Below are 19869 nucleotides of genomic sequence, written 5' to 3' on the forward strand. Positions count from 1 at the left end.
ATTTTAAAAAGCTGGAATGAGGAAGACTTTCCTAAGCATGATCCTAAAGCTATAAAATGTAGTTTTGAGAGACTAGACAATACATAAAAATGCATTGTTATCCTCTGATGCAATTTACAGTTCTGTCCTGCAAAAGCATGCCATGTGTGTTAGACTGACTTTTTACCTAGGATGGTTGTCTCTGAATTTATTGGTGCTGTTGGGAGAAGGTCCTGAGAGCTCTCCTTTTCAATGGTCATCCTTGCAGGCGTATGGATTTCCTAATTAGGCTGGATTTCACCTCATTGGCAGTGGAAGTGGCATCTGCCTGTCCTGCTGGGTAATCCAGCCTGGTAACGAGGGGGGGTTATCCAGCCTTCACTACAAGGGAGTTCCCTGTGGTTAGATAAACTGATCTGTTGCTTGGTAACCACGGGATTACTCCGGTGGATGCTCAGGATGCCCACTTGAGAGGGGCTTGGGTGTTTGGAGGGCAAGGAGGGCAAGAAAGTTGGCAAGTTTCTGGGAGAACTGCAGCTTGGCAGGAGAAGGAGCCGAGGCCCCATGCACCCGTCGTTTCATCTTCCCATCTGTACTTCGCCCATTCGGGCGTTGGGCCCCAGAACAAAGAAGCAGGCGGCGAGCCGGCCGAGTGAAAGGAGGGTCCCATCAGGGTGTCTCCTGACAGCAGGGGGAACCTGTGCAGGGCTGACCCTGAGGCCCTTCCTCCCGCAGGAGAGGACCCAGCCTGGAAGGCAGGACCCCCTGTTTGCTCTCTGGACAGTCACTCAAGAGCTGGAGTTTGGGTCTCAAGTCGGAAGAATAGTGATTAGAGTAAAATCATAAAATAGCTAGGAAATGTTGAGATCATAACCTCAAGACAAGCACATCCGACTTCCTGCCAGCATCTTCTGCCTCAGTCAGGGTAGACTCGGAGACCCTGAGAAATGTTCCTGATCAACGCACCACTTGCCCAGCAGAGGTCACCCTCCAGAGCCCCAGGCCTGGATCAAGGGTAGGAGCCACCCCCAGGTCACCTTCCCAGCCCAGGCCTGGCTGAGTTTGTCAGCCAGGAAGGACCGATCTCCCATGACTCGGAGGCAGAATGAGGGGGGACCTCGGGGGCGGCGTGTGTATACAGTTACGCGTCACACTGTGTGTGTACACACTGGTACATCGCAGCGTGTGTGTGTGTACAGTCACGCATCACTCTGTGTGCGTGTAGTTATGCATCACTCTGTGTGCGTACGTGTGTATACACTGGTATATCGCACGCGCGTGTGTGTATACAGTTATGTGTCACACTGTGTGTGTGTGTGTATACACTGGTACATTGCGCGTGCGTGTGTGTATATACAGTTATGTGTCACTGTGTGTGTGTATACACTGGTACATTGCACGCGTGTGTGTGTGTGTATACAGTTATGTGTCACACTGTGTGTGTGTGTATACACTGGTACATCGCACATGTGTGTACAGTTACGCATCACTGTGTACACTGGTACATTGCACGCATGTGTGTAGTTATGCATCACACTGTGTGTGTGTATACACTGGTATATCGCACGCATGTGTGTGTACAGTTATGCGTCACTCTGTGTGTGTATACACTGGTATATTGCACGTGTGTGTGTGTACAGTTATGCATCACTGTGTGTGTGTGTATACACTGGTATATCGCACGCATGTGTGTGTACAGTTATGCGTCACTCTGTGTGTGTATACACTGATACATTGCACGTGTGTGTGTACAGTTATGCGTCACACTGTGTGTGTATACACTGGTATATTGCACGTGTGTATGTGTACAATTATGCATCACTGTGTGTGCGTGTGTGTATACACTGGTATATTGCACGTGTGTATGTGTACAATTATGCATCACTGTGTGTGCGTGTGTGTGTACACTGGTACATTGCACACGCGTGTGTGTACAGTTATGTGTCACTCTGTGTGTGTGTGTGTGTATGCACGCGCACGCACTGGTGCATCGGCATGGCCTCTGATGCCAGGTCTAGAGCCCAGTGGCCTGAGCACAGGCGGCTGCTGAGCCCCTGGGCTGGAAGCGGGCCGCATCCTTGCTCTGCGCCCGGGCTGCCAGCAATTAGCGTATTAATCCCTGTAAGATGCCGGTTATTTATGTTGCCTTAACAGTGGCAGGAGCCAGCATCAGAGTGGTAGCGCTTAGGCTGCTGGGAGGATATTTTGACTGAAATTTTGCATATTTTGAAACTCGGGTTGTTACATTTAAAATTATACACGATGTGAATACCTGGCTTCAAACAAGAGGGGGAGAAAAAGCATTCCTTCCTGTCAGAACCTTTCCAGTCTGTCTGTCATGTCACCTGACTAAAAATAAACCGCACGCCCGGGAACTGGCAGCATTCCGTTTGGAACACGCTGGGCGCATTCAGCAGCAGGCCCATTTCCCACTGCGTGCCACCCGCACATGAGCCCCGAGGGTGGACGGACCTCCACCAGGGCCCGGGGGTCAGAGCCACTGCCCATCTGAAAGGGTGAGCCCAGCACTGACATCAAGACCCCAGAGTCGGTCCCAGCTCCCCTGGGGCCTGGCGGGAGTCTCTTGGCCCTCTGGACTTCAGCTGCCCTGGTTTTAACTGTGGTTGTCTGCAGCCCACGTGCCAGCCACCAGCCAGCACTCCATATGTCTTATTCTCTTTCATGTTCACAAAGCCTGTGAACTACATTTCAGGGATCGTCCCCATTTTTCAGATGCGGAAGCCCAAGTTCCCCGTCGATGTCATTCAGCTAGTGAGTGACAGAGCAGGGTTCCAGGCCCGGACCCCCCCTTCACGCTGCAGCTCTCCCCTCACAGCTGCCCCTGTCCTCCGGCCTCCACCCGCATTGCCCCACCGAAACATCCCTGTGAGGCGCGAAGGCCTCCTCCGTGTCAAATCGTGGTGGCTTGTCATCCTTGATCCTGCTGGGGCCTCCTGTCCCGCCCGATGGTTTCATCCGGGACCGGCTGGTGGGAGGAGCTCAGGCTTGAGTCCATGGCCCGTGTGTGCATCGGGCTTACGGTCTTGGGGCGGTACTTGCCCTCCTCCGGCCTCAGTTTCCTTGTCTGTAACGTGAGATGGTGACCGAGCCTGCCTTGTGGAGTGACAGTCCTCCCCCGGCCCGCTCTGACCTCCTCACCACGCCCTGTCCTGCACTGACACACAGGCGTGTTGCTGCAGACGCCTGACCCTTAACCGTAGGGCACTGTCCGGCCTCGAGTCTTCTTCCCCGCACAGGTTGCCTTTGCATTTCTCCCCGTTTGTGACAGTGAAAATGTGACTGGCATGGATTGAGACCCCCGCCCCCCACATCGCGTGCACCCCGCCCTCTGCAGTGTGAGCGTAAAGGGAGACGGTAGCTTTAACCTAGTTACAGACTTTGTAATCACTTTACCGGCACAGTATTGGTCTCGTAGTTAATTCCTGGGCTTTGAAGGAGTTCTGTTGTATTTATTTTCAGTCTGATGTATCCTCTGATTTTTACAGCAAAGGGAATGCTGTCGATGCAGGTAGCAGAGGGTAGCGTCTGCCTTCTTTTGGAGCCTGCGCTGTTGCCACCTCAGGGTTGAAGGCACCATGGGCACAACAAGATGGACCCTGTTGTTTTGGATAAAATCCTGTCTTAAGCATTATTTTACTGTTCAGTTTTCATAATCGTTTTTTCTGTGTACGATTGAACTTCTACAAATTTCCCCCTCTGATCTTCCGATCAAATAAATGATGAAGCGGCTGCCTTTTGAAACCAGTTACTAGGATTCACCATCTGCCATTGATTTCCAGGCTTCGGGACTTTCCGTGTGGGTCGAGTCCATCCCTGGTGCAGACGCCGCACTGCCGTCTGCCCAGGCGCACCTGGGTGTGGGACTGTCAGGGTCAGAAATGATCTCTTCCGTCAGGGAAGAGGTGTCGGTGGCAGGCACCGCAGCCCCCACCAGCCTCCCAGCCGGGGCCGCAGGAGGCAGCCAAGGGCAGGGGCTCCCAGGCACTGGCGTGCAGAGTGCTGTGAATTTCAGGGCCGGTTTTCCCCCCACCCTTTGGAAACTGCTGTATCATACACCTCATTCGCCATCAGAGTGTGAGTGTGTTTCATTCTTTTCTTTCCGTGAAAACAACACAGAACAAAGCCTCACTTTTAAAAATGCCATGATATTTTGCCACCGTTATGAAAATCTGTCAGCAGCGTATCTAATCTTGCGGTGCATAGAATATCAAAACAAGCGCTATTGAAGGGATTGTACTTCTGTTAATACAAAAATGTCAGTTCCGCACTCTCGGAACCAGCTGCCATCCGCCTCTTCCCAAATGGAGAAGGAAAAAAGAGAGAATAATAAAGTTTCCTTTCTCCCCCCTCCCCACCACCCCACTGTCGCTGCTCCCCAGGCCTGACCTTCAGAGGAAGAAGACCCAGAGTAAGCAGCGCCTGGCTGAAATCTTGCGTTCCGAATATGCCAGCGGGATGGAGACCGGCGGCGCCAAGGTCAGGAAGCAGAACACGCGCGGGGGGCCGGCCAGCCAGCCCCGTGGCGCCGCCCGCACCCCGGGCCCAGCCTCCGAGGGAACAGATTAAACACACCCCCCCTCCCACCCCAGGCCTCCCGGAGGGACGGGGAGACGTCCCAGAAAGTATGTTAACCTCTGCCTGCACAGGGACGCCTGGAGTGGGCGTCCTGTTCTCATCAGGAGCCCTGTGAGAACTGAGGGTGCCACCGCCACCCCCTGCAGACCCCTGCCCCTGCGGGGGCAGGGGTCAACAGAGGGTGGATTAGCTGATTACCCTGCCTTGTGTAAGACCCCTCTCAGATGTATTCCATCACTGCCCGTAGATCACATGAGCACTTAATCACTTAATGTAAATCCTGACGTCCTGCGGCACCCACCCGGAGGGGATCCTGCCTGGTGGTGCCGCTCTGAAGAAGTTTCACCGTTCACTTTAAGCTGCCCTCTACACGTATGTTAGCCTGAATTTTGTAAAACAGGATTTTAAAAACTGGAATTGGTAGAGAAAAGCCTATCAGATCCTTTTCTTGATGTATACAAATGCTTTATTAAAAAGGACCAAATGAGCTTTTGGTGTGGGTCACAAATGCCTCCGGGGTCTCAGTTCCCGCGTATGCAGGCAGCTCTGAGCGCCCACGTCACACTCACCTGCTGCTCTGTCCTTCTTGTCAAGGGGAAAATGTACTTTCTTGGGACTAATTGATTTACTGTTGCCTTTTTCTAGTTTGCCTTTGAAGTCAAAAGGCACCGCTGTCCTGAGCGTTCTCTTCCATCTTGCACTCCAGAAAGGCTCGGGGTCTGTACTGTGGCCCGGGCCACAGCTGCCCCTCCCCCATTGTGTTTTCTGGGAGGTCTGAAGGAGAACCCCCCGGGTCGTATTGATTTCCCAATAAATGTAAGATTTGGGCGGGGTAACTCCAGTGGCCCAGGAGAGGGGAGCAGAGCCTCCTGGCCTTCTGTCCTCGGGCAGTACTGTCTCCACCTCTCCTCTTGTTCTCTCCCCCATTCTCTGAAGTTACTAGCACAAGTGTGGAGGCCCCCCTAGCCCCTCCAGAGCCATGTGAGCTCAAGGGCCCGGCGAGGATGGTGAGCGTTACACAGGCAAGTGGTCTGCAGGAGCCATGGGGAGGGGAGGCCTCCTGGCCTCCATCCCTCAAGTGTAAGGTGAACGTGGCTGGACATCCCACCAGAAGGGACGTGTCCTGAAGGTGAGGGTGAGTCTCAGAAGCCCTGGCCCACCAGTGCAGGGAAATGTGACCTCAGAGACTTGGCTGTCGCATCGGAATTAATAGGGGTCTTTGGTGAAATCTGTAACAGTGATAATAAATAAATACACTTGCACACACGCCATACTGACTGGGTAAATCTGCCACCTACTTTTTATTTCCATATGTGAGGGTCCACAAGATTGGGATGAGAAAAGGGGGGATCAAACTTTGTCAACAAAACCCAGCTGTCTGAGAGAGGGTTAATGCCAGTGATCTGGAATGATCAAAGAGAAACTCTGCTTTGCGCCCCCCCCCCACCCACACACACACAAAGTACTCATTCCATGAAAGGAGGACTCTGCCCTGGGAGCGGGCAGAAGTGCTAGGGCCCTGCAAAGCATTTAGGTGACTGTAATTTTGAGATCTAAACTTCCTCTTCATGTGCTGAGACTTAAGTGAAGGTTTCTTGCCATGGATGCTATCCGGGCCTGTTTCTAAGTAGAATCAATACATTACCCCCAGTTAATAAAGAAACATGGATTTAGCAGATTTAGGGTTAATATTATCTAAATTTAAATAACCTTAAAATAAATCTCTTTCTCTCTTATTATGGCTCTTGACAGATTATATATTTCAGGCATCAATTAGGGAAAGCTTTAGCCTAATTCCACTATACATATCCTAATTTTGTGTGTATTTCTAATCTTGCTCTTTTTCTAATTTCCCAAACTTACCTCTTTCTCTGTCTCATAAACCTGATCCCCATATTTAGAAGTCAGAATCTGGACATTTCATGGAATGTTGCAGCCTAAAGCTTTTTTCCCTCATGGGCTTGTAAAATGCTCTTTTTTTTAATTCCAGACATCTTCATGTTTGGAACCCTGTGGGCTGCACATCTTCACAGGGGCCCCCATTCTCACGCACTACAGGGCAGAGAGCCCTCGGTGAGTGATTAAGGAAGGCCGCGCTGATGCAACGCAAGCGGCATTTTCCACTTGCAGAGAAGTGGAGCCAACCGACTCAGAGCAAAGGACATTCTGACAAAGCCTGGTGGATTCCTTTGATTTTTTTTTTTCTTCCCCACTGTGGTGAAGGGAGGCGAGATTTAGGGAAGAGAGAAGAGTCAATGAGAGCCCGTAAGGCAGGTATATCCAAACGGCTAGCACCCTAGGTATTTAGCACTTAAGCCCTTCAGTGGAAAGTCAGCGGAAGCCATTAGAATCCAGCCGTGGCTTCCAGGAGACAGAAATTTAAGCCCCCCCCCCCCCCACTGGAGAAGTTCTCCTCCTTGCAAAGGGCGCTCCACTGGTCTTGTTAAATTGCCTGCGTGACCACGACGCCTTATCTCTTAATCTGCTCCACCAGAGGAGAAGTTCAGAGCAAAGCCTTTCAGCATGGAGGCGGCTGAGCACCCCTTAAAATCAGCTCGACTTCTAAAACAGGCTCGGAAGCCTCGCAACAAGACTGCTAGGGGAATCTCAACTTCTTTTCAGCTCTGTTGCCCCTGCTCCCCTGGAGTCTAGGTTTCTAAGCAGGGTGGGGGTGGGTCAGTGGAGGCGCTGAGCCGCTGCTTTCTCAGTGCCTCTTCTATTGTCTTGCCTGCTGGGGGGCTCACACATCCCTTCTTTTTTTTTCTATCTTAAGGGAGAGTTCACCCAGCCCCCGGGGTTGGGAACAGAGAAACCGATTTAGCCTTCTAAATGGATGAAAACCGAAGCCCACCTCACTGCGGAGGTTGTAAAGTTATTATTACAGATGGGAAGTGCAGGACAATTTAAAATACTGTAATTATAAACTTGTCGGGGAGCCTTGTTCTTCATTAGTGTAAGATATGAAATCAGCTCGGAGGTACAAGGACGATTACATAGTTGGGACTGTGTCTGTGATTTACACGGCCGCTGTGTAAATGTAAGGGTGGTTGCTCCAGTCTATCTCCTTCCCTTGCACAAAATGAAAAGCACACCAGTGCAAGTTGTCCTTTGATAGATTTTTAATATGATTTTAAAGAGTTTTGTTTGGTCTCATTCTTATTCAATGAGATTAATTTAAAGCACTTATCCCCTGGGTTTAAGTCAATCCATGTAGGATTTGGGCAGGGTGTGTTGCGTGGGGGTGGGGGTGGGGGTTTGTTTGCAGGAGGCTGTGAGAGACTTCTTTCCCACTTCATTAACCCTGAGTTGGGGACAGTCCCCCCTTGCCCCCTCCTCCAGCCAGAGCTGAGGATTTACCAACCCCCATTCACATGCAAAAGAACTCGAAAGCCGAGGGGCTCCTTGACTTAATTAGCTGCTGTGCATTTGGCAAAATTAGAATAATACCCTCCTCACCCTAGGAGAGGAAAGGGGAGGCGAGAGGGTGCTGGCGGGGAGGCGGGAGGAAGCTGTAGCAGAGGCCAGCGGAGGGGAGTCAAGAGTGGAATCCGAACCCCACCCCTCCTCCACCAGGCAGTCCTCTCCTGGAGCAGTCCACCACAAACCCGGAGGGGGGCTGGGCTTGCTTGGGCCCCCAAACTTCCCAGCTCCAGGCGCCTCCTGGGAGTCTGAGCTGCAGGTGGTGTGTGGGAGCGGACCACCTGAGCCCAACTCTCCTGTGAGCAGCGGGGCCCCAGAAGGTAACCTTGGCCCTTTGAACGGGAACGTGAAGTCTGGAGTCTGGCTGGAGACTGAAATCCCTGTCCTGAGACCTGAAGTCAGAGGCTGGGGCCCCGGAGCGGACTACGGGGATTCGGCTTCCCTCTGGGTGGTGTCCCCAACATGGTCATGGGGTGAAGGGGCAGTGAGAAAATGGGGGAGTCGGGTTCCCCAGCGAGGGCTCGTCAGGTCCTACCCGGGGCAGGGGCCGGGAGCTGCCTCGCCAGCCGCTGATGCACGCCGCCGAGGCGCAGGGCGGAGAGGCCCACGGGGGGAGCAGCCTCGGAGCCCATCTGTCGGCCCCCGCGCCGGGCCGGCCGGTCACCAGCTGCTGGCGCCCTTGTTGCGGCCAGATGAGCTGGCTCAGCCAGGGCACCGCATCCCGGCCCGCAGCCGAGCCTGCCCGGGCGCTGACCCCACCCCGGCCCCCGGGACCGGCTGAACAGCGCGGAACCAGATGGAGAGGCAGGAGCAGGTGGGGGAGCCGCGCGCTCGCCTCACTATAGAGATGGGAAGACTGAGGCCCGGGAGGCGGACTCCTGCCCCCAACCGCAGCTCCCAGGAAGAGAGGGAGATGAGTCACAGTGCTTCCTTACTGAGGGTGAAGAGCCTGAGTCCCAGAAGCGGGAAAGGAACCTTTGGGAGGAATGGGGAAGGGCCGAGCGCGGACCGACCAACGGAGCGCGCGGACAAGCGCCTGGTCATTTGTAAGAAGTTTATTTTCGACATTAAAAAAGAGAGGGAACCCGAGGGGTCTGACTGTCCCCCAGACGGAAGCTGGACGCGGGGGTTGGGGTGTGGGTGGGCAAGTCCCCTGGCCTCGGCCTGCCCCGCCTGGCACTGCGGGCGGTGGGTGGGCACAGGCCACAGGCTCACTGATTCACAGACACAGTCACGGGCTGATGGGTCACGAATAAATAACTTCATATACACTTTGCACACGGTATGTACAGCTCTACTGCCGGCCCTGGCGCGGGGGTGGGGGTGGGGGCGGCGGGGGGCTCCGCACTCCCCTTCCCCTCCGTGTGTCAGGGCTGCGGGGTGAGGGCTTGGTGTACAGCTGGAACGGGAAGGGGGAGAGCGCTGCAAGGAGGTCGCCCCACCTGCTCCCGGGAGGGGGCGCGCCGGTGGCGGGGTTGGGGGGGTGGATGAGGGGATAGGACGTATGTACACCGGATGGAAGTGGCTCCCTGATGGAGTGACCGGGAGAGAGGACGGCGCGGGGGGGTTAGGGGGACTCAGTCCGGGGGTCCGGGCCTTAGAAGACTTGGCATTTGGCCCTTTTGAGGACCCTGGGCCCGACGACAGGGAGGGCAGGTCGGGGAGCCGCCCCCGCCCCGGGAAGAGGCGTGAAACCCTGCGCCCTCCCAGAGCGCGGAGGACCCAGCGCGGAGCCCCGGGGCAGGGGGCCGGGTGCTCCCGGGCGGGCGGGCCGGCGGGCTGGCGGGCGTTCACCGAGGCTGCGCGGCGCGCGGGAGGACGCCGGCCAGCGGGGGCAGCGGCGGCGGCGGCTCGCTGGCGCCCTGGAGTCCGTGGATAAGGATGCGAGGGACCAGAGGTCTCTGCAGCGCGGGCGGCGGTGCGCTGGGCCCGCGGTACAGATAGAGCGCGGCGCCGGGATCCAGGTTGGAAACCAGACTCTGCGGGTAGAAATAAGGCGACGGGAACATCCGCTGGAGCGCCGAGTAATTGCCCGCCTCGGCCAGCAGCTCCAACCCGACGGCCGTCTGTCGCTTCCACTTAGTCCTAGGGACCGAAATAAATGCGCAAGGCAGGGATCAGGACTGGGGCGCTCGGAGACCCCTGCCCCTCAGAGTGCCTGCCCCGGAGCGCCTGCAGAGAGGCCAGGAGGGAGCCCACTAATTCGTTCAGATCACTAAATCACGGGTTGCTGGGCATCGTTATCGCGTATTAAAGGCATCTATGCTATTAATCTTCCACGAACCTTCCATGACTGTCATCCCCGCTTACAGATAAGAGAACTGAGGAGTGGGTCAGATCTCAGGACGGCCTAGAAAGAGGAGACCCCGGGTTCTAAGCTAGGCTGTTTTATCCCCAAAGCCCGGGGTCTAAGCTCGCCACACTTCGCGCAGGGTATCCCAGCCTGGGCGCTTGGGCGGGATGTCGGAGCTCTCCGCCCCGCGCCCCCGTGCATCGGCCCCCTGGGGAGGCCTTGGAACGAAAGATCACCCCGGAAAGGGCCGCAGGGGATGCCGGGGTCGGTCTGCTCGCGGCGGAATGGGGAGCGGTTGATGCTGCCAGCCGCCCCACCGGCCCGGAGGAGACCAGCCTTGCCGCGGGACCACAGTTGGCCACGGTTCTGCGGAAGCCCGCGGACCAGACACCGCGGCGACTGCAGGGGAAGAGCGCACGGCCACATCCGCCGCACCCCGCGCGCAGGTCTGAGGCTTGGGGCCAGCCCCACAGTCTGTCCGGTCCGGAAGCCGGGAGGCCCCCATCCGAGTGCCGGCTGGGGTTGGAGGAAGGCAAGGAAGCGAGGCCACGCTGGTTGCCAGGGCTGCGGCCGGACTCCTGGGTGCACCTGGCCGGTGAGGCAGCCCCACTGAGCCGGACTCAGCCACACCAACCCCCGTTTTCCTGCCTGAATTATTCATCATCATCATAATTGTGTAATTACTGTAACGGGCCTTAATTATTAATGCCCGAAGCAGTAATCGGTATTTATTATTAATGGGGCAGCGTGTTCTGAGCTTGTTTATGGAAAGCAACATTCCAGCCTCCGCTAAGAGTGTGCGGGTGACTGTGGGTGTGTTTGTATTAGTGAGTTGTGTCGACGTGAGTGTGTGACTGGACTGAGCGAATGGCTGTGTGTGTGTTTTGTATGCGCTTATGTTTCTCTTTATCCTGCGAATGTCTTGGGAAGGAAGATTAGGAAACACCAGGTTTGAGGCCAGTGCCCAGCACCAATTTTCCAGTCCCGCAGGCCCCAAGGAGCTGGTTCTGGGCCCCTTCCCTCCTTGAGTTTCAGGGACTAGAAAGACTGGGGAGGCCTGAAGAATCCTGGGAAAGCTCAGTGCCACCCCCTCTACCCCAGCGGCTGCCCAGGGCTGGAGGGAGGTGGTAGGACGTGGCCTGGGTGGGCAGGCTTGGCCCTCCCGTGCTCCGCATGTCTATCTGTCCACCTGATCGAGTCCTCCCTCTATCCCTCACTGTGGGCTTCGGGCAAGGCTTTCTCTCTCTGCCCGAGGCCTCACTTTCCCAGTTTCACAGAATGGGGAAAGCTCAGAGGTCCTCCGGGCAGTCAGACCCGTGTCCCAGGCGGGTCCGTGGAAGGGCGGGGAGGAGAGGGAGGGGGCCTCACCTGCGGTTCTGGTACCAGGTCTTGACCTGCGTGTCGGTGAGGTTGAGCGAGGCTGCGAGCTCCATGCGGTCCTGCACGCTCAGGTACTTCTGCCGCTCGAAGCTGCGCTCCAGCTGTGCCAGCTGGTGGTCGGTGAAGGCCGTGCGCGCCTTGCGTGGCTTTTTCAGGCGCACCGGAGGGCTGTCCCTGGAGCTGGAGATCTCCCGGTCGCCCTCCTCCTTCACTGCGGAGACACAGCCGTGCATCAGGGCCCAGCCTCGCCACCCGCCCGCCCTTACGGTCTTGTAAATGTGGCTCTCGGTGGTGGTGGCCCCGCTGCACTCGAGCCCGTGGGGCCGCAGCAAAGCTGCTCAGGGCTGAGACCTCCCAGCCCTCAGACCGAGGAGGATCGACACCTCCAAGAAGTAACCCAAAGCCTAGAGAGAACTCGACCCAGCTCCCACACTGCAGGGCACTCCCTGGAGGGATTAGAGGACTGACTGGGTGGATCTGCCAGGGGCGGGGAGCGGTGGGGAGGGGACCCAGGAGTTCCAGCCTGGTGGGCTGCTCCGATGCATGCTCCGGGGTTTAGGACTGTGCCCCCGATTCTCTGGCTGCATCTGGGCCAGGAAGAGAGGAAGCTGAGGACCAGAGTCTGGGGAGAAGAACCCATGTCGAGGGACAAAAACCTGTTCACCCTGGAGTGGACGGTGGTCCTGAAGGACACCCATGTCTCGCCTGGCCCCTCTTTGGGTGCGAATCTACAGGGATGGTTCCCCTGTTTCTTAAATTAAAACAGTGCACGGCGCAAAATGCAAACTGCCAGGTGCCCGATCTGGGAGCACAAAGCGTTTGGAAAAATAAGTGACATGTTTACCCCTCAGACGCACACATCTCTGAGGTCCGTGTGTCCTTGTCATTTGCCTACGGTAGCTGCCCTGTGTTTCCCCCGATGATCGAGACACACCAGCAGGGTCCCCGCTCCTGAGTCACAAGGATGGGACTGGACAGTGTGGTTTCTTTTTTCCCCAGCACTTTCCTTTAGAATTGACTGCACCAAAAATGCACACTTGCTGGAGCAAGCTCAATGACCTCCCTCCTTCTTCCCCTAAAGTGATATCACCAGAGACCATCTCCCCAAAATGGGCATGGGGCTTCCCTCCCTCTTTTTCTCTATTTTTCCTTTATGCTGAGTTTCACTGAGCATGGCGTTTGCAGTGACAGGGTTCAGCTGAATGCGAGTTGATTTCTCTCTGTAGGAAACAATAATCCGGTTAATTGAGCCACAAGGGAGCAAGACTTTTCAACCAGAAAGTGGTTCGAGACTGGGAGGGCGCCGGTCACTGGGTACACCCCAGCGGTTGAGCCAGGAGAGCGATAGCCGGTGAGAAACCGGTGAGAAGCCGGTGAGCGGGGGTCCACGCCTTCCCACTGCCTCCTCCAGACCAGCTCGCCGGCTTCTCCCTGCCCGCCTGGACTCAGGCCACGTTTGGGCAAGGCTGCCTCAGGAGATGGGGATCTGTTAGGATGGGGGATCTTTTCTGTCTAGGCCAGGCAGGTAAAGTTGGAACAAGTTTGAGGAAACGATTATCCAAACCTCTAACTTGATATTGTGGAAACCTTACTTTTTGACCTCATTGTCTGGCCTATTTGTAAAACCCCCCCATTTCTCAGGACTGAGCTCCAAGGTTGGGGGGTGGGGTGGAGGTTGAGTTTAGGGTGTCCAGAAGAACGGGTTGGCTCCTGGGGCTTTTTCTCTAATTCCTCTCTCAGGCGCAGGTTGGAGCCTTCAGATACACACTCGCGGGTGCCCAGCCTCAACCTCCGAAGCAGGCTCAGTCAATCTCAACGCCTGAGAGTTCCAGGCCCACCCCCCCCACCCCCCGCCCCAACCTTCCCGGCTGGGAGCACAGTGCCCGTTCATTTCTCCATGGATATCGGCTCTTGCAAGCCAGGCCGTGTGCTGCAGAACGCCTGACTTCAAAGCCCGGTTCCGCTTCTTTAAATGCTATGCTGAGGAACCTTTGATGCCAAAACTTGGGATAGGACTGACCTTCCCTGCGTGCCCTCCTTGGAGGAGGGACTCTTTGCATGGTAGGTGGATAGGGGAGTCGCTTAGCTGCCAACCCCGTGTGTCTGTCTGTCTCTCTGTCTCTCGGTAAGGTCTCCTGCTTCGGGTCCGCCTTTGAGAAATGCTCCGGAGGCGGTTATTTCTTCTTCTTCACCCGGGACTTTGTTGATGCAAATGTTGGGGAGACCTTCCTCTATCTTCAGCTCCAACCCTATTTAAGTGATATGTGGACAGCCGGCCCTCATCACCACCCCGATCAGATATCATCAGGGACAAGAGAAGAAAATTGATATTCCAATTATCTTAACCGAAACCTTGACTCAAAATCCCACCTATGGGCAAAAAAATAAACAAATAAAGAGACACGAGCCAAACTCTTTCACCAGCAACACGCGGTGCAGGAGGGTCTTGCGGCTTACTCTAACTATAAATCTGGGTGTTGTTGAGAATTATAAATAATAAAATATGGTGTTACACATATATATTTACCTTGCCTCCCTTGCTCCCCCTCACTTCCCCACCACACACCTGTTTTTCTCCCAGGCAAGTTTTTCTTGTCTCTCTAAACAGACCTGGGGGGAGGAGCAGGGGTCCCTGGGCCACAGGCATCTGGACCCCCTTCCTCTAGCTCCAACCCAACCTGCCCATCTAGCACGGCTGACCCAGGGAGACCTCGGAGTCTCCACCGGTTGCTTGGGGCAGTGGAGGAGGGAATGAGATGTGGAGTGGGGCCCCATATGGGTTTTGGTTTGAGGTCAGGGCGTGTCCATAATGAATTCTTGGTTGGGAGGAAAGTGTTAAATGAGCCTTCCTAAATTTTTGTGATGACTTAGTGCAAATATGGGTCAGGAGATGTAGGGCCCCCAAGACAATATAGAAGTTGGCTTTATAGGGAAGCTTTATCTCATGGAAAGCATACCGGGAATTAATTATAAGGCTGAAAGAGCTCTGAACAGCCCCTGCCAGCCCTTCATTTTCTACTGGATGGGGACACAGTGCTCTGAAACTCCTTCCCTTCCTGCCTCCTGACTTCTCCCTGAGAAAAAACTTTGTGCCTCTGGCCTCACCAAAGACCTAAAGTCAAGGCAGTGGCCAGGACGAGAAACAAAATTAAGGAATTCTTTCTCTCCTTCCTTCTTTTTTTCCTTTCTTTCTTCTTTCCTTCCTCCTTCCCTCTTCCCTCTTAGTGCTGATCTCAGCACTCTGGTTAAGGAGGATGGAAAGGAAACTATGGAAAGATTCACGGGGAGAAAAAGCAAGTAAAGGGTCCTGCAACCCCAGTATAGGCTGGGTGCTAGGGGATCTCTGGGTCCCACACACACAGCCCAAAGTTGATTGCTCAGTGCACTTCAAATGAAATCCAGTGAGAACAGTTGGGTGAGCACGGAGACCTCTGAACTCGATCCCAGCCAGCCAGCCGCCTGCCCGACTGCTGTTTCTACTTTGAACTGAGCATTTCTTTTGCAGGATTCCCTGGACCCGGATCACACCGGGGGCCAACGGGAGAGGAAGCTGAATTCCCCTCCCCATCTGGATATTCAAATTAAAGGGTGGAAAATTGACTGTTCTCAGCGCTCCAGCTGAAATTTCCTGCTAGGTTTTCCCCCTTATAAAAAAACATTCGAGCAGAACCCATTGGGTCTTCCGTTGCTTCTGCAAGGTCTTTTCCCAGAGAGCCACTGGCCTGAGAGGAACTTGCTTCTCCCATCGGAGGGTTGGTTAGTCCCAGCCGAAGTTTGGAAAGTTTGCTTTGTATGTTTTCGGGAATCTCTCCTGGGTCACATAGAATTCCTCTCCTCGCTCTCTCCGCTGGACTCTTTGTTGCTCAAAAGCATAACCACGGGGCTGACTGACTGAAAGCTTCAGATGAGACCAGCGGCTCTGCCTGGGCCCGGGGGCGCTCCGGGTGAGCATGTGCCTGTCCCTGCGTGTGTGCACCCCAGTTTTAATGCCGTGTTCAGAAATGGAGCCCCCCTCCCCTAGGTTTTCATCTCCCACTTTCTTACCTTTATACTCAGAATCCGATGAGGCGTTGCTGCCACTTTTGTCCAGCTTGTCTCTAAAGTCCTCCCCAGCCTTGGCCGCAAGACGGCCCCCAGGGTCAGGAGCGGCTGGCTGCCCGCTGCTAGAGTAGGGTGCACAGGCCGCAAGCGGTTTGCAGTCGGCAAGGATGTCCCTGATCAGAAAGGAGGAGGTCACGGTGCGAGACTGGGCTGGGGCCGAGAGCTGCCCAGGCTGCAGGTGGGAGTCCAAACCTGGTCCCGAAGCCCCGCCAGGCCGCTGGGCTCCCGTCTCCAGACAGTCCCTTCCTGGCGAGGCTGGTGAAGAGCAGTCGCTGCTGCTCTCTGAGCGAGGACTCAGCTCCAGGGGAGAGCGGCAGTCCCCGAGCAAGGGGTCCCCCTTGGGAAGGGCGGGGCTGCCCGCTCGGTGGGAGAGAATGGAGTCGATCCCAAAGCCATTGGAGCCTTCCATAGCCAAGCTGCGACCTGTCCTCCCCAAAAGCTCCCCACCCACCCCCAACCCCAGCCGCCGCTGCCCCTGCCCCTAGCTGCGGGCTGGCATGGGGAAGGCGGGCAGGGAGCCTGCGGGCACCTTGGATGGAGTTCAGCCTTGGGGGAGCCCAGGAGCTCTGGGCCAACCTCCTCTGCGCATTAGATCCAAAAGGGCTCAGCGCGTCTTCTGCAGCATCGCACCGAGCAGCCGAGCCGAGGGGGGGTGGTGGGAGTGTCAGGGAGAAACGGGAGGGAGGGTGCGCCAAGTTGGGGAGAGCCAAGGGGGAGATGGACGGCCTGAGCTCCCCTTTGGCACAGAAGAGATGCGAAGACGCTGGAATCTAAATAAAGAAGGGCTTAAAAAAAAAAAAAATCCAAACTGTACGCTTCTTCCAGGCGAGCGGTGGCCGAGGGCAGCGGGGTCAGCACCGCGGATAGCAGCGGGCCCGAGCCGCGCTACCAGCCAGGGGATCGGAGCGCACCTGGCGGCGTCAGCACCGCGGATAGCGGCGGCGGCGGCCCTCGGCGCATGACGCTCCACCTGGCCGGGGAGGTCTTCTCTCCACGCTCCCACCGCTCCGGGGGCCCCGTCAGCACCGTGGACAGCGCCTCCCAGCTCCTCGGTTGCAGCTCTCCGCCTGTCCTCTGCGCGCGCCTTCGCCTCCCCCCCTTTCCTTTAAAAAATGAACTTGTGTCACTTTTACTTTGGGGCTGGGTTTTTTTTTTTTCGTTTCTTTTTTTTTTTTTTTCCGTTGTGTTTTGTGTGTGTGTGTGTGTGTTTTTAAGGGGACTCGCCCACGTGTCCCCGGAGTGATGACGCTGATTGGCTCTGGCCGATTTTGGGGGTGATGTCACGGCTCCGCAAGCCACTGCCCGATTCCTTTCAGTTTGATTAAAAGAGACACTGAATTAATTACAGCACAGACCCAACTGTTTACCGGCGATTTCCACACGGTTTGCTTTCATTAGGCCAGTGATGAGGCTCCTAATGAGGGTGATTAGCCGAGGGGGGTACAGGCGGGCAGGGAGGGGTCCAAAGCTCGGCTGCCGCTGCCATTGGGTTAGGACGTAAGGTTTTTAAGTTTTTCCCCTACACTTTCCCACAGTTATTCAAATTATTCTTCCATCGGGCTGTCAATGATACCTTTTCTACCCCCTCCTTACCTCCCTGCCCTGCCGGTTTTTTTTTTTTTTTTTCCTTCCTCTAGCAAGAAAAAGGGACTAAACCCAGCAGAAAAAGAATTGTATGTGTGGAGAAGAGATTTTAATTTGTTGCATCGTTTTCGGGCATTTCCTTTGGGGTCTACATGTTTTTCGGGAAGGAAAATCTGTAGCCCCCCTCTCTGACCTCTTTGGATCCGGTGGGCCTGGCAGGGGTGGGGAAAGCTTGGTGTCTGCGCCTGGAAGGAGACAGAACCACGGCTTCACTGTGGGGCGAGGCTGGAAAGCTGGGCATGTCGAGTCTGGGACGTTAGAGGGACCCCAAGAAACCCGTGTGGCCCGAGAGGGGCCGCGCAAAGGACCCCAACCCAGCCGACAGTCTCTCCTGCGGCGGAGCGTGTCTCGGGGGTCGGGTGTTTTTGTGCCTCTAAAGAGGAACCTGCGCTAGCTTCTGAGTGCGAGTGTAGACGTCTGCTAACGACTTCATATTTCGCGAGCAGCGAAAGCGCGCCCGAGGATTTGTTTTCAAAGCAGCGCTGGAAACACGGTCTTTTGGCTGTGAATAACTCGCCCCCTCCACCCTCCCCAACTCCGCCACGGTGGTACTCCAGCTCTGCTCCTTTCAGGGTTCGGCCTCCCGCTCGGGGCCCAGGGCTGCGGGCAGATCTGAAGCGCGCCTGGGGCCTGGATCCTCTAGAGGCTACCCCAGGGGTGGGCGACCAGCTCTGCGGTCAAAGGGCGGAGGAAAACCAACCCGCGGGCCTACCAGAGGCGCCCTTCACCCGCCCTGCGCCCGGAGCTCAGGTCTTTCCAAGCGGGCAGGCACCCTCCTGGCCCCTCTACCCTCGGGCCCCAAGAAAATACCGTAGCCCCGCTTCAGACTGAGCATCTAAGATCGCTGCGGAATAGCGAAGCGCCCCAATCGCCCTACACCCGAGACCCGGCCGGGGAAGACCGGTGCAGCTGGACGGAGCAGAAACTTTCTTCTCCCTCGAGCCAGGCCGGCGGTGGCCCCTTGCCCGGCTCCCCGCGCTCTCCCTCTGAGCCTCCTGGCAGATTGGAAGCGGCCTCGCCGCCGGCCGAGCTGGGGGCGAGGACGGGCGGCTCCCCAGGGACGGCGGGCCCGGCTCGGCTGCAAGCTGTCGGGGGAGGCGGGAGGACAGGCGCCGAGGGGCCAGGAGCCCACAGGCCCCCGCCCTGGCCCGGCAGCCGCTGCAGCGGGCGCCTCGCCCGCCCGGACCGAGCCGGCGATTGCCGGTTTTCGTTTGGTGGATGGAGAGGGGGCCATAAATCAGGAGGACCACGGACCGCCCTCGCCCTTCCCGGCCAGTCCTCGACTTGGGCCTCGCTCCCTCTCCAGGCACCTCCGGAGGCTCCGCCACCCCCTCTACTGCTCACCCCACCCCCGCTCCCAGCCCGCTGCCTGCACCTCGGGAAGAATCTCATCTCCCCCAGATCCCAGGGTCCCAGCTTGGGTCAGCGGGCCCGTCATCCTGGGCCTGTTAGAGATCTTGCATGCCCTGGGCCCGCATCCGTGGCATGCGCTAAGCCGCAAGCAAGTCGGGTCCCGCTCCGCCCGCGGCGGTCCGAGCTGCCCCTGCCTTGGGCGGACTTTTTCTGGCCTTGGAGTCTTATGCTGGGGTTTGGATGCCCGGCCCAGCGAAATCGATGCCTCTGGCAGTGAAAGACACTGCGTGGGTATGGGGGGTGAGTAGTAAAGGTTGGGGGGCAACCTTTTACCGTGGAAATAAAAAAGGCTAACCGCTCCCCCTCCAACCTGCTGCAGCCCTAGCCAGCTTCTCTGCGATTCTTCAAGCCCAAGAATACTTAACAGGTTGTTATACTATCAGCTTTGAATTATCCTAGTATATGGTGATAAAAACATGTTATGCCATTTATCCCACCTGGAATTTGGATCCAGCCCACTGTCGCTAACATTGTCTTATTCCTATTTGGGGGTTTCCAGCTCTACTACTGTGCCCCCATCTTTTTCTTTTCTCCATCAAGGGGATAGTTCTAGCATCTCAGCCTGTCCACAGCCTGAGAGGTGTGTGTGTACCCACCTAGACTATTGTTTAGCTGGGAAGAAGCTCAAGAATTGGAACTTTACTAAGGTTCCTGGGGCTCCTGGGTGGGTGATCCACCCCTTACTTTGTGAAAGGAGCCTGACTGGTCCTGGAGGGGTGGATGGTTCAACAAAACAGGATGTGAACTATGGCAGATTAACATCTGAGAACTTCATTTACAAGGCAGGAAACAGATCTCGCTCCCTCTCTGTCCCTTCTGAGCCCCAGCCCCCTACCCAGCTGTCTTGACCCACCTCCTCCACCCAGGGAAGGGAGAGGCTTGGAAGACCTAGGGGAGAAAAGGCAACGGGGGAGATGCGGTCAGATCCAGGACTAGCACCTCCCAGACCGCTCTTCTGGGCTCCAACATCTCCTCCCCAGCCTCCTGCCTCTGGAATCCTCTAGCTTCAAATGCCAGCCCCCTGGCCATCCAGCCCTTTGAAA

At 56.2% G+C, this 19869-nt stretch overlaps 2 protein-coding genes across 3 annotated transcripts in view; one reads left to right on the forward strand and one right to left on the reverse strand.

Moving 5' to 3' along the window:
- DDX31 (DEAD-box helicase 31) overlaps nt 1-5062 on the forward strand; it is a 72826-nt gene extending 67764 nt beyond the window's left edge. The window contains exon 20 of one of the 2 annotated variants that reach the window (XM_027966236.3): nt 4380-5062. In XM_027966236.3, the coding sequence (XP_027822037.1) occupies nt 4380-4566 (187 nt within the window). In that variant the 3' untranslated portion in view covers nt 4567-5062. Of the gene's footprint in view, nt 1-3485; nt 3730-4379 lie in introns of those variants that run through there. The other variant, XM_027966237.3, reaches the window with a different exon arrangement.
- Nucleotides 5063-9785: 4723 nt separating this feature from the next.
- BARHL1 (BarH like homeobox 1) lies at nt 9786-16910 on the reverse strand. Its single transcript, XM_027968318.3, has 3 exons — nt 15713-16910; nt 11657-11879; nt 9786-10080 (listed from the first exon to the last, which is right to left on the reverse strand). Exons 1-3 carry the CDS (start codon nt 16176-16178, stop codon nt 9786-9788), a joined length of 984 nt encoding a protein of 327 aa, XP_027824119.2. The 5' UTR covers nt 16179-16910.
- Nucleotides 16911-19869: the final 2959 nt, after the last annotated feature.

This window comes from Ovis aries, chromosome 3 (genome assembly GCF_016772045.2).
Source record: "Ovis aries strain OAR_USU_Benz2616 breed Rambouillet chromosome 3, ARS-UI_Ramb_v3.0, whole genome shotgun sequence".
NCBI lineage: Eukaryota > Metazoa > Chordata > Mammalia > Artiodactyla > Bovidae > Ovis > Ovis aries.